Source organism: Salvelinus alpinus, chromosome 12 (assembly GCF_045679555.1).
Source record: "Salvelinus alpinus chromosome 12, SLU_Salpinus.1, whole genome shotgun sequence".
NCBI lineage: Eukaryota > Metazoa > Chordata > Actinopteri > Salmoniformes > Salmonidae > Salvelinus > Salvelinus alpinus.
In genome coordinates this window covers 51,326,347-51,342,578 of record NC_092097.1, presented here as the reverse complement: position 1 = coordinate 51,342,578, position 16,232 = coordinate 51,326,347, and the positions used below count along the sequence as shown (strand labels likewise).

General features: G+C 45.2%; 1 protein-coding gene across 2 annotated transcripts in view; it reads left to right on the top strand.

Annotated features, from left to right (window-relative positions):
• LOC139536324 (collagen alpha-1(II) chain) overlaps nucleotides 1-16,232 on the top strand; it is a 76,152-nt gene that overhangs the window by 50,768 nt on the left and 9,152 nt on the right. For both annotated transcript variants that reach the window (XM_071336763.1, XM_071336762.1), the window contains 12 exons: nucleotides 1,438-1,491; nucleotides 2,105-2,203; nucleotides 2,319-2,417; nucleotides 6,168-6,275; nucleotides 6,706-6,759; nucleotides 7,309-7,362; nucleotides 7,584-7,637; nucleotides 8,564-8,617; nucleotides 12,689-12,796; nucleotides 12,930-12,983; nucleotides 13,416-13,469; nucleotides 14,742-14,903. In XM_071336763.1, the coding sequence (XP_071192864.1) occupies nucleotides 1,438-1,491; nucleotides 2,105-2,203; nucleotides 2,319-2,417; nucleotides 6,168-6,275; nucleotides 6,706-6,759; nucleotides 7,309-7,362; nucleotides 7,584-7,637; nucleotides 8,564-8,617; nucleotides 12,689-12,796; nucleotides 12,930-12,983; nucleotides 13,416-13,469; nucleotides 14,742-14,903 (954 nt within the window). The remainder of the gene's footprint in view (nucleotides 1-1,437; nucleotides 1,492-2,104; nucleotides 2,204-2,318; nucleotides 2,418-6,167; nucleotides 6,276-6,705; nucleotides 6,760-7,308; nucleotides 7,363-7,583; nucleotides 7,638-8,563; nucleotides 8,618-12,688; nucleotides 12,797-12,929; nucleotides 12,984-13,415; nucleotides 13,470-14,741; nucleotides 14,904-16,232) is intronic.

Below are 16,232 nucleotides of genomic sequence, written 5' to 3'. Positions count from 1 at the left end.
CAACTTCTTCACAATGACTTGGCTTGATGTTAGATGTGTCGATTGAGTTTAAAGGCACAATTTTTTTTACGGCAGCCCAACGCCTTGGTTTGCTATAATTCTATTTAACCTTTATTTTATCAGGGAGTCACACTGAGACCAAGGTCTATTCTACAGATGAGCCCTGAATTACAGAAATGACAGAAAATGCACACATCAATACAAAATGCAAACAGAAAGAAAAACACAGTCATAAAAAACATTCATCAGTAATAAGGTCCTCAATCAGCTGTCTGAATTACCCAAGAGGCACCAGAACATCACACTCATCAGTAATAAGGTCTTTAATCAGCTGTCTGAATTACCCAAGAGGCACCAGAACATCACATTCATCAGTAATAAGGTCCTCAATCAGCTGTCTGAATGACCCAAGAGGCACCAGAACATCACATTCATCAGTAATATGGTCCTCAATCAGCTGTCTGAATGACCCTAGAGGCACCAGAACATCACATTCATCAGTAATAAGGTCCTCAATCAGCTGTCTGAATTACCCAAGTGGCACCAGAACATCACACTCATCACTAATACGGTCCTCAATCAGCTGTCTGAATTACCCATGAGGCACCAGAACATCACATTGAAGAACATTTTGAAGATTGTTCCTCAAAGAAGCTGCAAGAAAAGTAAAAGCTGATTTACCTAACTCGGTGGAGACCAGAGGAATTCCCAGAGTTATCCATCCCTGAGACCTGGTGTGGTAACTCGTATGTCTAAAGTTTAGTAAAGACGTTAGGTACAGCGGGTCTTTTTTAATAAAGGCTTTATAAATGAAAACATAGTCATGTATCAACATATGTGACATCAAAGAGGGCCAACCAACTTCCTGGTAGAGAATGCAGTGATGAGTACTAAAAGTGTCACCTGTAATAAAGCGCAGTGCACTATGATAAACTGCATCTAACGGCTTTAACGAATTGGCAGCTGAGTTCATAGAGACGATGTCGCCATAGACTAGAACCGATAGAAACGTTGACTGAATAATAGCATATATTTAGTTTTACCTGCATTCAATACTAATTTTAGGTCAAAGTTTTTCTGTAATACAATGATGGCAGACTGTAGTTCAAATGGAGCCTGGTCAACTGTGCGGACAATAGCATACACAACAGTATCATCGGCATACAAGTGCAGGTAAAAATGTTTTACAGACAAGTCGATATTCACAATGTAAACAGTAAAAAGTACAGGACCCAGAATCGACCTCTGCGGGACACCTTTCGTAATATCCAGGAAACCTGATTTAACAGTAGACACACATTGAGTTCTATCTGTCAAGTCATTTTTAAACCAGTTACATGCAGCCTGGTCTAAGCCAAATGAGGAAAGCCTCTGAATTAGCAGTGACTTTGACAGGTCAATGAATAACGCTCACTGTTAAGCCTTCCTTTACCACAGGGCCCTGCTGGAGAGAGAGGAGAGCAAGGACAACCTGGACCTTCTGGCTTCCAGGTCAGTAGATGTACACCGCTCTCTCTCTGCATTCACTGTGTACCTGTCTGTCTGTCTCTCTGCATTCACTGTCTGTCTGTCTGTCTGTCTGCATTCACTGTGTACCTGTATATCTGTCTCTCTGCATTCACTGTGTACCTGTCTGTCTGTCTGTCTGTCTGTCTGTCTGTCTGTCTGTCTGTCTGTCTGTCTGTCTGTCTGTCTGTCTGTCTGTCTGTCACTCTGCATTCACTGTCTGTCTGTCTGTTTGTCTGTCTGCATTCACTGTGTACCTGTCTGTCTGTCACTCTGCATTCACTGTGTACCTGTCTGTCTGTCTGTCTCTCTGCATTCATTGAATACCTGTCTTTTTGGCACTCTGCACGCTCCTATAACATATTAGTCTGTGTTTGCACAGGCAGCGCAATTCTGATCTTTTGCCCAATTATTGGCAAATGAGCTGATCTGATTTGTCAAAAAAGACATTAGTGGAAAAATATAAGAATTAGGCTGCCTGTGTAAATGCAGCCATTATACACTACATTTGTACAATCACATTGACACTTCACAAGTAGTAACGACAGCCACGTGATTGATTGATTGATTGATTGGTTGTTTTGCTTCTTTTGAACAGGGTCTGCCCGGACCTCCCGGCCCCCCTGGTGAGGGTGGCAAGCCCGGTGACATGGGAGTTCCAGGAGAGGGTGGAGCTGCTGGTGCCACTGGACCAAGAGTGAGTTTAATTTCCTCCACCATCATCTCCATACCTACCATGTTCATATAGCTAACTCCACTTATGGCGTTATGGAGGATAATAATGCTAACCATCCATCCCTGTCTCCGTGTAGGGTGAGCGTGGTTTCCCAGGAGAGAGAGGAGGTGCTGGGCCTCAGGGGCTGCAGGGACCCCGTGGTCTTCCTGGAACTCCTGGAACTGACGGACCTAAGGTGAGACAAACACACTACTGTAGAGAACTTGGTCTTCTGATATACCTAAATGAAGCGAGTAGAATTTGCAACTAGTAGAATTTGCAGCGAGTAGAATTTGCAATTAGTAGAATTTGCAGCGAGTAGAATTTGCAATTAGTAGAATTTGCAGTTAGTAGACTTTGCAGTTAGTAGAATTTGCAGTTAGTAGACTTTGCAGTTAGTAGAATTTGCAATTAGTAGAATTTGCAGTTAGTAGAATTTGCAGTTAGTAGAATTTGCAGTTAGTAGACTTTGCAGTTAGTAGACTTTGCAGCTAGTAGAATTTGCAGTTAGTAGAATTTGCAGTTAGCAGAATTTGCAGTTAGTAGAATTTGCAGCGAGTATGATTTGCAGCTAGTAGAATTTGCAATTAGTAGAAATTGCAATTAGTAGAAATTGCAATTAATAGAAATTGCAGTTAGTAGAATTTGCAGTTAGTATAATTTGCAGTATAATTTGCAGCTAGTAGAACTTGCAGTAGATTTTGCAGTTAGTAGAATTTGCAGTTAGTAGAATTTTCAGCTAATAGAATTTGCACGTAGTAGAATTTGCAGGTAGTAGAATTTGTAGTTAGTAGTATTTTCAGCTAGTAGTATTTGGAGCTAGTAGAATTTGCAGTTAGTAGAATTTGCAGCCAGTAAAATTTGCAGCAAGTAGAATGTGATGCTAGTAGAATTTGCAATTAGTAGAATTTGCAGTTAGTAGAATTTGCAGGTAGTAGAATTTGCAGCTCGTAGAATGTGCTGCTAGTAGAATTTGCAATTCGTAGAATTTGCAGTTAGTAGAATTTGCAGTTAGTAGAATTTGCAGTTAGTAGAAGTTGCAGTAGAATTTGCAGCCATTAGAATTTGCAGTATAATTTGCAGTTAGATGAATTTGCAGCTAGTAGAATTTGCAGTAGAATTTGCAACTAGTAGAATTTTCAGCTAGTAGAATTTGCAGCTCGTAGAATGTGCTGCTAGTAGAATTTGCAGGTAGTAGAATTTTCAGCTTGTAGAATTTGCAGCTAGTAGAATTTGCAGTTAGTAGAAGTTGCAGTAGAATTTGCAGCCATTAGAATTTGCAGTAGAATTTGCCGCTAGTATAATTTGCAGTATAATTTGCAGTTAGATGAATTTGCAGCTAGTAGAATTTGCAGTAGAATTTGCAACGAGTAGAATTTGCAGCTAGTAGAATTTGCAGCTAGTAGAATGTGCTGCTAGTAGAATTTGCTGCTAGTAGAATTTGCAGTTAGTAGAAGTTGCAGTAGAATTTGCAGCCAGTAGAATTTGCAGTAGAATTTGCTGCTAGTAGAATTTGCAGTATAATTTGCAGTTAGATGAATTTGCAGCTAGTAGAATTTGCAGCTAGTAGAATTTGCAGTTAGAAGAAGTTGCAGTAGAATTTGCAGCCAGTAGAATTTGCAGTAGAATTTGCTGCTAGTAGAATTTGCAGTATAATTTGCAGTTAGATGAATTTGCAGCTAGTAGAATTTGCAGTAGAATTTGCAGCTAGTAGAATTTGCAGCAGTTTTTGCAACTAGTAGAATTTGCAGCTAGTAGAATTTGCAGCGAGTAGAATTTGCAGCTAGTAGAATTTCCGGTCTACTAGCTCAGTTGGCCGGTGGCCAAAATTACAATATAATTTTTTTGTAAACATTTTTTTAACCTTATGTTACCAGGTAAGATGACTGAGAACACATTGTCATTTACAGCAACAGCATGGGGAATAGTTACAGGGAGAGGGGAGGGGGGATTTGAATGAGTGAGCAATTGGAAGGTGGGGATGATTAGGTGGCCATGACGGTATGAGGGCCAGATTGGGAATTTAACCAGGACACCGGGGTTAACACCCCTACTCTTACGATAAGTGCCATGGGATCTTTAGCCACCACAGAGAGTCAGGACACTTGTTTGGTTCCACCATATCCCACAGAAAAACATATAGTCTTTGAGATATGAGACGGGCTCATTGCCATAATGCACAGTCCCATCCTGATCCTGCACAGTATCTGTTTAAAGCATGCCAGCTATACCATCCTTATTACCACCAAGGGAAAATTCTACACAGCCTTTTCGCTACATAGAAGAAGGGATTTACGGTTATCATATTAAAGAAAACGTGCCACATTCACAGATATTTCCGTTGTCCGTCAACCACGGCTCAATGCAACATTATCAATACTGGTAATGAGTGGAACAGACTTCGGGCAGATTTGAGGAGACTAGGGGGTGAAAGAACCTGCCTTCCGGGTCATTTCAGTTCAGAACCCCTCTGACTGTCAGCCAAGGAGGAAATGATAGATAGAGGCTGGGATTAAAGCTAATGATAGGAGGGTGGAGGGGGAGGAGGAGGAGGAGGGGGAGGAGGAGGAGGGGGAGGGATGAACAGCCAGATGAATGTAACTGGGGTTTCAGAGAGGCAGCAGTGCCAGCAGGAGAGAACAAACACACCATTCAAATTGGCCGAGAACAAGCTTAGAGAACGTTTATGAGAATGAGCTACCAGACGGCAAAGTCAACGTAATACAGAAGAAGGAGACAAATAACAACAACGTAAACTCTATAAACAGCTCAGACCTGAGTTCAGATACTGTTAGAAATCATTTCAGATAAAGTTAGAAATCATTTCAGATACTGTACAGGAGCTGTGTCTTGATGTGGCTGAAGGATTTTTTAAAGACTATTACACGTTCTATCCAATAGAAATGTGTTGTTTTGACTTCTATGTTCACCTACACTACCGTTCAAAAGTTTGGGGTCACTTAGAAATGTCCTTGTTTTTGAAGGAAAATCAAATCTGATCAGAAATACAGTGTAGACATTGTTAATGTTGTAAATTACTATTGTAGCTGGAAACTGCTGATTTGTAATGGGATATCTACATAGGCGTACAGAGACCCATTATCAGCAACCAGCACTCATGTGTTCCAATGGCACGTTGTGTTAGCTAATCCAAGTTTATCATTATAAAAGGCTAAATGATCATTAGAAAACCCTTTTGCAATTATGTTAGCACAGCTGAAAACTGTTGTTCTGATTAACAAAGCAATAAAACTCGCCTTCTTTAGACTAGTTGAGTATCTGGAGCATTAGCATTTGTGGGTTCGATTACAGGCTCAAAATGGCCAGAAACAAATAACTTTATTCTGAAACTCATCGGTCTATTCTTGTTCTGAGAAATGAAGGCTATTCCATGCAAGAAATTGCCAAGAAACTAAAGATATCGTACAATGCTGTGTACTACTCCCTTCACAGAACAGAGCAAACTGTCTCTAACCAGAATAGAAAGAGGAGTGGGAGGCCCCGGTGCACAAGAGGACTGAGCAAGAGGACAAGTACATTAGAGTGTGTAGTTTGAGAAACAGATGCCTTTACAAGTCCTCAACTGGCAGCTTCATTAAATTGTACCCGCAAAACACCAGTCTCAACATCAACAGTGAAGAGGTGACTAGTCAGAGTTGCAAAGAAAACGCCATATCTCAGACTGGCCAATTAAAATAAAAGATTAAGATGGGCAAAAGAATACAGACACTGGACAGAGGAACTCTGCCTAGAGTTCCTATTCAGATTCAGATCTCTTCAGTTCTCTTCAGTTCTCTTCAGTTCTGTTCTGTTCTATTCTATTCTGTTCTGTTCTATTCTACAGGCTGTTACTGTTGTTTTCCATCAAAACCTCTACCAGTTGCTGAGTTGCTATTAGTTCTGTATTCATTTGCTGACAGTAGCTGTTGTGTGTCTTGTGTTGTAGGGCGCGATCGGACCAGGTGGTGCATCGGGTGCCCAGGGACCCCCCGGTCTGCAAGGTATGCCCGGAGAGAGAGGAGCCTCAGGCATCCCCGGACCTAAGGGAGACAGAGTGAGTGGCACTTGAAAGAAGCATCCTAATATTAGTTAAAGTCATAGTCGTGGTAATCGTACTAAGCCATGAAAGGGATCACTAGCCATGAACTTTGCAACAAGATCCACTGGAGGAAAGCAACACAGCACAGCAGTAATGATGTGGCGTGGCAACACATGATGTAGGTCTACATTTACATTTAAGTCATTTAGCTGACGCTCTTATCCAGAGCGACTTACAAATTGGAAAGTTCATACATATTCATCCTGGTCCCCCCGTGGGGAATGAACCCACAACCCTGGCGTTGCAAGCGCCATGCTCTACCAACTGAGCCACACGGGACCATTTACAGTGCGTTCTCATTGATGTTGTGATTTCATAATGTGTTAACCTACCCTATGCCTTTAATCATAATGTAGTCCAATATAACTGTGTTTGTGTCCCACAGGGTGACAACGGAGAGAAGGGACCTGAGGGTGCTTCTGGCAAAGACGGTTCAAGAGTGAGTGACCGTCATCATCATCATCATCATCATCATCATCCACTATATCCCCCAGCCTTATAACATCAACCACTCTACCATTTAATATCCCCCAGCCTTATAACGTCAACCACTCTACCATTTAATATCCCCCAGCCTTATAACGTCAACCACTCTACCATTTAATATCCCCCAGCCTTATAACGTCAACCACTCTACCATTTAATATCCCCCAGCCTTATAACGTCAACCACTCTACCATTTAATATCCCCCAGCCTTATAACGTCAACCACTCTACCATTTAATATCCCCCAGCCTTTTAACGTCAACCACTCTACCATTTAATATTCAAGACATTTATAACGTCAACAACTCTACCATTTAATATCCAACACATTGAAGATGTCAACACTCTACTGTTTAACATTCAACATATTTAAATATTAGTTCAGCAATCATGTATACACTCACATGTTAAATAGTTCATGGACATTAACAGCAGAAGGAGAGCTATACTGAACCTTCTCTTTGTTACTCTTCTATTCCCTCTCTTTCTCTATATGGTCTAGGGTTTGACTGGTCCAATTGGTCCTCCTGGCCCAGCTGGTCCCAATGGAGAGAAGGTGTGTGTTTATCTTTTAACTTGTATACTAGTTAATTGGTTAATTGATTAAATAAATGTTTGTATTAGATAAATCAGAAAAATACACATACAGCCATATCACCTGTAAGAGGTTGCTGTATCCCCTAGGTATTATTAAACAGTCCATATAAGGTGTGATATCTGTATGATGTATGATTGACCTCTGTGACTGACCTCTGACCTCTGTGTTTCCTCCTATAGGGTGAATCTGGTCCCTCTGGACCTTCCGGTGCTGCTGGTGCCCGAGGTGCTCCTGTAAGTACCACAGACACACACACCACACACACACACCACACACACACACACACACACACACACAAGTTAGGATAAGATAATACTTACATAAGAAATGTTTTCCCTATGTTTTCCCTTTTCCGAAGCTACCTGATTAGGGCCTACTGCCATCTGATTACTGCTATCTGATTACTGCCATCTGATTACTGCTATCTGATTACTGCCATCTGATTACTTCCATCTGATTACTGCTATCGGATTACTGCCATCTGATTACTGCTATCTGATTACTGCTATCGGATTACTGCCATCTGATTACTGCTATCTGATTACTGCTATCTGATTACTGCTATCGGATTACTGCCATCTGATTACTGCCATCTGATTACTGCTATCGGATTACTGCCATCTGATTACTGCCATCTGATTACTGCTATCTGATTACTGCCATCTGATTACTGCCATCTGATTACTGCCATCTGATTACTGAGATCTGATTACTGCTATCGGATTACTGCCATCTGATTACTGCTATCGGATTACTGCCATCTGATTACTGCCATCGGATTACTGCCGTCTGATTACTGCCGTCTGATTACGGCCGTCTGATTACTGCCATCTGATTACGGCCGTCTGATTACTGCCATCTGATTACTGCCATCTGATTACTGCCGTCTGATTACTGCCGTCTGATTACTGCCGTCTGATTACTGCTGTCTGATTACTGCCATCTGATTACTGCCATCTCTAGGCTACTGTATTGATCCAGAGGCGAGAATTACTTTCACTCGCAATGCTGTTTCCTTTAAATGCTCGCCACCTCTCAGAATCAACAATGAAGTGAACACAGAACTTGATACAGTACATGATGCTTGTTTGAACAAGGAAATATCAAGGGAAGTCGTTGATGCTCAACTTGACCTCTCTGTCCTCTTCTCTCCTAACAGGGTGACAGGGGTGAGACTGGACCTCCCGGGCCTGCTGGCTTCGCTGGGCCTCCTGTAAGTACCACTCCAAGGACAGTACTGTCCGTGCACTTTCTCTCGCTATCAGTGCTACCGTCAACATTTACATTTACATTTAAGTCATTTAGCAGACGCTCTTATCCAGAGCGACTTACAAATTGGTGCATTCACCTTATGACATCCAGTGGAACAGCCACTTTACAATAGTGCATCTAAATCTTTTAAGGGGGGGGGGGGTCAGAAGGATTACTTTATCCTATCCTAGGTATTCCTTGAAGAGGTGGGGTTTCAGGTGTCTCCGGAAGGTGGTGATTGACTCCGCTGTCCTGGCGTCGTGAGGGAGTTTGTTCCACCATTGGGGTGCCAGAGCAGCGAACAGTTTTGACTGGGCTGAGCGGGAACTGTACTTCCTCAGTGGTAGGGAGGCGAGCAGGCCAGAGGTGGATGAACGCAGTGCCCTTGTTTGGGTGTAGGGCCTGATCAGAGCCTGAAGGTACTGAGGTGCCGTTCCCCTCACAGCTCCGTAGGCAAGCACCATGGTCTTGTAGCGGATGCGAGCTTCAACTGGAAGCCAGTGGAGAGAGCGGAGGAGCGGGGTGACGTGAGAGAACTTGGGAAGGTTGAACACCAGACGGGCTGCGGCGTTCTGGATGAGTTGTAGGGGTTTAATGGCACAGGCAGGGAGCCCAGCCAACAGCGAGTTGCAGTAATCCAGACGGGAGATGACAAGTGCCTGGATTAGGACCTGCGCCGCTTCCTGTGTGAGGCAGGGTCGTACTCTGCGGATGTTGTAGAGCATGAACCTACAGGAACGGGCCACCGCCTTGATGTTAGTTGAGAACGACAGGGTGTTGTCCAGGATCACGCCAAGGTTCTTAGCGCTCTGGGAGGAGGACACAATGGAGTTGTCAACCGTGATGGCGAGATCATGGAACGGGCAGTCCTTCCCCGGGAGGAAGAGCAGCTCCGTCTTGCCGAGGTTCAGCTTGAGGTGGTGGTCCGTCATCCACACTGATATGTCTGCCAGACATGCAGAGATGCGATTCGCCACCTGGTCATCAGAAGGGGGAAAGGAGAAGATTAATTGTGTGTCGTCTGCATAGCAATGATAGGAGAGACCATGTGAGGTTATGACAGAGCCAAGTGACTTGGTGTATAGCGAGAATAGGAGAGGGCCTAGAACAGAGCCCTGGGGGACACCAGTGGTGAGAGCACGTGGTGAGGAGACAGATTCTCGCCACGCCACCTGGTAGGAGCGACCTGTCAGGTAGGACGCAATCCAAGCGTGGGCCGCGCCGGAGATGCCCAACTCGGAGAGGGTGGAGAGGAGGATCTGATGGTTCACAGTATCGAAGGCAGCCGATAGGTCTAGGAGGATGAGAGCAGAGGAGAGAGAGTTAGCTTTAGCAGTGCGGAGCGCCTCCGTGATACAGAGAAGAGCAGTCTCAGTTGAATGACTAGTCTTGAAACCTGACTGATTTGGATCAAGAAGGTCATTCTGAGAGAGATAGCGGGAGAGCTGGCCAAGGACGGCAAGTTCGAGAGTTTTGGAGAGAAAAGAAAGAAGGGATACTGGTCTGTAGTTGTTGACATCGGAGGGATCGAGTGTAGGTTTTTTCAGCAGGGGTGCAACTCTCGCTCTCTTGAAGACGGAAGGGACGTAGCCAGCGGTCAAGGATGAGTTGATGAGCGAGGTGAGGTAAGGGAGAAGGTCTCCGGAAATGGTCTGGAGAAGAGAGGAGGGGATAGGGTCAAGCGGGCAGGTTGTTGGGCGGCCGGCCGTCACAAGACGCGAGATTTCATCTGGAGAGAGAGGGGAGAAAGAGGTCAGAGCACAGGGTAGGGCAGTGTGAGCAGAACCAGCGGTGTCGTTTGACTTAGCAAACGAGGATCGGATGTCGTCGACCTTCTTTTCAAAATGGTTGACGAAGTCATCTGCAGAGAGGGAGGAGGGGGGAGGAGGGGGAGGAGAATTCAGGAGGGAGGAGAAGTTGGCAAAGAGCTTCCTAGGGTTAGAGGCAGATGCTTGGAATTTAGAGTGGTAGAAAGTGGCTTTAGCAGCAGAGACAGAAGAGGAAAATGTAGAGAGGAGGGAGTGAAAGGATGCCAGGTCCGCAGGGAGGCGAGTTTTCCTCCATTTCCGCTCGGCTGCCCGGAGCCCTGTTCTGTGAGCTCGCAATGAGTCGTCGAGCCACGGAGCAGGAGGGGAGGACCGAGCCGGCCTGGAGGATAGGGGACATAGAGAGTCAAAGGATGCAGAAAGGGAGGAGAGGAGGGTTGAGGAGGCAGAATCAGGAGATAGGTTGGAGAAGGTTTGAGCAGAGGGAAGAGATGATAGGATGGAAGAGGAGAGAGTAGCGGGGGAGAGAGAGCGAAGGTTGGGACGGCGCGATACCATCCGAGTAGGGGCAGTGTGGGAAGTGATGGATGAGAGCGAGAGGGAAAAGGATACAAGGTAGTGGTCGGAGACTTGGAGGGGAGTTGCAATGAGGTTAGTGGAAGAACAGCATCTAGTAAAGATGAGGTCAAGCGTATTGCCTGCCTTGTGAGTAGGGGGGGAAGGTGAGAGGGTGAGGTCAAAAGAGGAGAGGAGTGGAAAGAAGGAGGCAGAGAGGAATGAGTCAAAGGTAGACGTGGGGAGGTTAAAGTCACCCAGAACTGTGAGAGGTGAGCCGTCCTCCGGAAAGGAGCTTATCAGGGCATCAAGCTCATTGATGAACTCTCCAAGGGAACCTGGAGGGCGATAAATGATAAGGATGTTAAGCTTGAAAGGGCTGGTAACTGTGACAGCATGGAATTCAAAGGAGGCGATAGACAGATGGGTAAGGGGAGAAAGGGAGAAAGACCACTTGGGAGAGATGAGGATCCCGGTGCCGCCACCCCGCTGACCAGAAGCTCTCGGGGTGTGCGAGAACACGTGGGCAGACGAGGAGAGAGCAGTAGGAGTAGCAGTGTTATCTGTGGTGATCCATGTTTCCGTCAGTGCCAAGAAGTCGAGGGACTGGAGGGAAGCATAGGCTGAGATGAACTCTGCCTTGTTGGCCGCAGATCGGCAGTTCCAGAGGCTGCCGGAGACCTGGGACTCCACGTGGGTGGTGCGCGCTGGGACCACCAGGTTAGGGTGGCCGCGGCCACGCGGTGTGAAGCGTTTGTATGGTCTGTGCAGAGAGGAGAGAACAGGGATAGACAGACACATAGTTGACAGGCTACAGAAGAGGCTACGCTAATGCAAAGGAGATTGGAATGACAATTGAACTACACGTCTCGAATGTTCAGAAAGTTAAGCTTGCGTTGCAGAAATCTTCTTGACCAAAATTATTAAAATGATACAGTACTGCGGAAGTGGGCTAGCTAGCAGTGGCTGCGTTGTTGACTTTGTTTGAGAATGTCGCTGGCTAGGTAACCTCGGTAGCTAGCTATGTAACCTCGGTAACTGGCTCGTTAATTAGTATAAACTACACAATTGTCTTAGATACAAGGACAGCAAAGACAACTATGTAGCTAGCTAACACTACACTAATCAATCGTTCCGTTGATCCGTTGAATGTAATAGTTTCTACAGTGTTGCTATTCGGTGGCTAGCTGGCTAGCGAGCAGTGTTGACTACGTTACGTTACGTTAAAAGGACAAAAAATAGCTGGCTAGCTAACCGAATTAGTCTAAACTACGCAGTTATCTTAGAAACAAAGACAGCAAAGACAACTATGTAGCTAGCTAACACTACACTAATCGAGTCGTTCCGTTGAATGTAATAGTTACTACAGTGTTGCTGTTCGGTGGCTAGCTGGCTAGGTAGCAGTGTTGACTACGTTACGTTAAAAGTTACGTTAAAAGAACGAAGAATAGCTGGCTAGCTACGCAATTATCTTTGATACAAAGACGGCTAAGTAGCTAGCTAAGATTAAACAAATCAAACCGTTGTACTGTAATGAAATGAAATGAGAATGTGAAAATGTGATACTACCTGAGGAGCGAAGCGGAATGCGACCGGTTTCCACTCTAGCTTCCGGAACATACAACAAACAGCCCAGGACCAACTCCAGCTGCTTGTTGTATGTTGAAGCAAACAGCTGTCTGAGCAGTCTTTTCCCCCGTGTCCCACCCCAGGGATCTGATGGTCAGCCCGGAGTCAAGGGAGAGCAGGGAGAGGGTGGACAGAAGGGAGACGCTGGTGCACCTGGACCACAGGGACCCTCCGGAGCTCCTGGACCTTCCGTACGTTTCAATAACTCACTTTGTCCTGAAAGAAAAAAATATAGAGAGTAGTTATTTTGTTAACGAAATATTCAAATGGAGTTACTTGCTTCACATTTCTTCATAAAACTGACTATGATTTCCTTCATTTCAGGGACCTACTGGCGTTTTTGGACCTAAAGGTGCTCGCGGTGCTCAGGGACCCTCTGTAAGTACACATCTCACATCTCATACACATCTCACATCTCATACACATCTCACATCTCACATCTCATACACATCTCACATCTCATACACATCTCACATCTCACATCTCATACACATCTCACATCTCACATCTCATACACATCTCACATCTCATACACATCTCACATCTCACATCTCATACACATCTCACATCTCATACACATCTCACATCTCACATCTCATACACATCTCACATCTCATACACATCTCATATCTCATACACATCTCATACACATCTCACATCTCACATCTCATACACATCTCACATCTCATACACATCTCACATTGTATATTTAATTTCTGCTCTATTTCTAATGTTTCCATTTTCATCAACAATCTCTCTCTCTGTCTCTCTGTCTTTCTCTCTCTCTCTGTCTCTCTCTCTCTCTAACAGGGTGCCACTGGTTTCCCTGGAGCTGCCGGCAGAGTCGGGCCCCCTGGTCCCAATGTAAGTACAACCACCTGTCAGCAATACAATTCAAACACTCACATCTTCTGTCACCCTACCTGAGCATCGAAGAATAAATCATACTGATTCGTTACACTGTTCATTTAGTAAAAAGTGTTCGATTTGACTGGAATAGAAAAGGAATTGTTTTAATGTGGGTTTAACAGTGTTGGTTAATATTTTCCAAAATGAATGAGCACTTTTATGTAATTCCAGGTTTTTCCAATTGTTTCCTGATATATTTCAGTACAAGCAGGTGTAATGCTTTTGATTTTCTGACTTTTATGGTCATTCAGAAGGTGAAATGAGTACTGACCTTTTGATCTATAACCAGACGGGCACAGAATCATTCATCAGCACTATAGTGTGTTTCAGTCTGAATGGTTGTGACCTGCTCTTGTCTGTCTGTGGGCAGTTTCAGTCTGACTGGTTGTGACCTGCTCTTGTCTGTCTGTGAGCAGTTTCAGTCTGACTGGTTGTGACCTGCTCTTGTCTGTCTGTGGGCAGTTTCAGTCTGACTGGTTGTGACCTGCTCTTGTCTGTCTGTGGGCAGTTTCAGTCTGACTGGTTGTGACCTGCTCTTGTCTGTCTGTGGGCAGTTTCAGTCTGACTGGTTGTGACCTGCTCTTGTCTGTCTGTGGGCAGTTTCAGCTGAATGGTTGTGACCTGCTCTTGTCTGTCTGTGGGCAGTTTCAGTCTGACTGGTTGTGACCTGCTCTTGTCTGTCTGTGGGCAGTTTCAGTCTGACTGGTTGTGACCTGCTCTTGTCTGTCTGTGGGCAGTTTCAGCTGAATGGTTGTGACCTGCTCTTGTCTGTCTGTGGGCAGTTTCAGTCTGACTGGTTGTGACCTGCTCTTGTCTGTCTGTGGGCAGTTTCAGCTGAATGGTTGTGACCTGCTCTTGTCTGTCTGTGGGCAGTTTCAGTCTGACTGGTTGTGACCTGCTCTTGTCTGTCTGTGGGCAGTTTCAGCTGAATGGTTGTGACCTGCTCTTGTCTGTCTGTGGGCAGTTTCAGTCTGACTGGTTGTTATTCTACAGAGTATTGACCTGCTCCTGTCTCTGTCTGTCTCTTCTCTGCCTGTCTGTCTGTCTGTCTTTTATTTTGTGTTTTTATGATTGGTTGATTGGTTATTGTTTGGTTGATTGGTTGATTGATGTTTCATTGATTGAGTGTTGATTGGTTGATTGATTTACAGATTTATGGATTGGTTGATCAATGTATTGATTGATTGATTGATTTGTTGATTGATTGATTGATGTGTCTCTCTGTAGGGTAACCCTGGTGCTGCTGGTCCCTCTGGCCCTGCTGGTAAAGATGGTCCTAAGGGTGTGCGTGGAGACGGTGGACCCTCAGGCAGACAGGGAGATGCTGGGCTGCGTGGAGCCGCTGGATCCCCTGGAGAGAAGGGAGATGCTGGAGAGGATGGTCCCTCTGTAAGTTCACCTGTTTATCACTACAGTACCGTCCTCCAAGCACCAAGCCGGGGCATAGTGGACGGCTTGACAACTCTCATTCAGCCCAGCACCCCACTAAGCAAAACGGGGTAATACAAGCTGAATGATCTGTCCCCAGTAAGTTCACCTTTCATCAAAACCATCCTCAACTAAAGGTCCTGCAGGAGTTATGCTTTATTCAACATTTAAAAGTGATTTAGTCCACTGCACTCCCACAGATTGTGATGTTACAGACAAAGCCTCCGCACAGCCTCATCACCCAAGTTAACACTGAAATACATCTGAAGTGTTGCAGCTATAAAACCGGACTGCCTTTATTTCCCAAAAAGTCTCTCTTGTTTACTTCCAACCCACGGGCATGGACATTAGTCCAGGGAATGAAAGAAAGGCCCGTTATAACGGACAACAACACTACTCCCTCATCCCCATCATAACACATAGCTGTAAGTGTGTGTTCATCACTGACCCAATAACCAGACTAACCACACTGCTGTCTGCCGGGACCTTAATAGCACCTTTAGGCTTCCCCTGGACAGAGACATGATGGCAGAGAGGCCAAGGCTTTTATGTTGCACTTACACACCCTACAATTCTCCCCTGAGTAGCACTGAACTGACAGCTGAGAGTTACTGAAATGAGATAGGCGAGCACAGAGAACAGACATAAGACACCCTGTTCCTCTCTGGTCTGAATCACATAAGTGGAGGAGAGTAGGATGCAGTGCACACAAAATACTTTTTCTTGCTTTTCAGGAGAAAAAAAATTGTTGATCGTTTTTTTGTTGAGATTCTTGATAATAACACACTGTCCCCCTCTCTTCCTCCTCTCCTCCTCACTTCCTGTCTTCTGCCTCACTTCCTCCTCTCCTCCTCACTTCCTATATTCTGCCTCACTTCCTCCTCTCCTCCTCACTTCCTGTCTTCTGCCTCACTTCCTCCTCTCCTCCTCACTTCCTGTCTTCCTCCTCTCCTCATCACTTCCTCCTCTCCTCCTCACTTCCTGTCCTCCTCCTCACTTCCTCCTCTCCTCCTCACTTCCTGTCTTCCTCCTCACTTGCTCCTGTCCTCCTCTCTTCCTGCTCTGTTCCTCCTCTCTTCCTCCTCTTCCTTCTCTCTTCCTCCTCTCCTCCTCACTTCCTGTCTTCTGCCTCACTTCCTCCTCTCCTCCTCACCTCCTGTCTTCCTCCTCTCCTCATCACTTCCTCCTCTCCTCCTCACTTTCTGTCTTCCTCCTCACCTCTTCCTCTCCTACTCACTTCCCGTTTTCCTCCCCACTTCCTCCTCACTTCCTGTCTTCCTCCTCACTTCC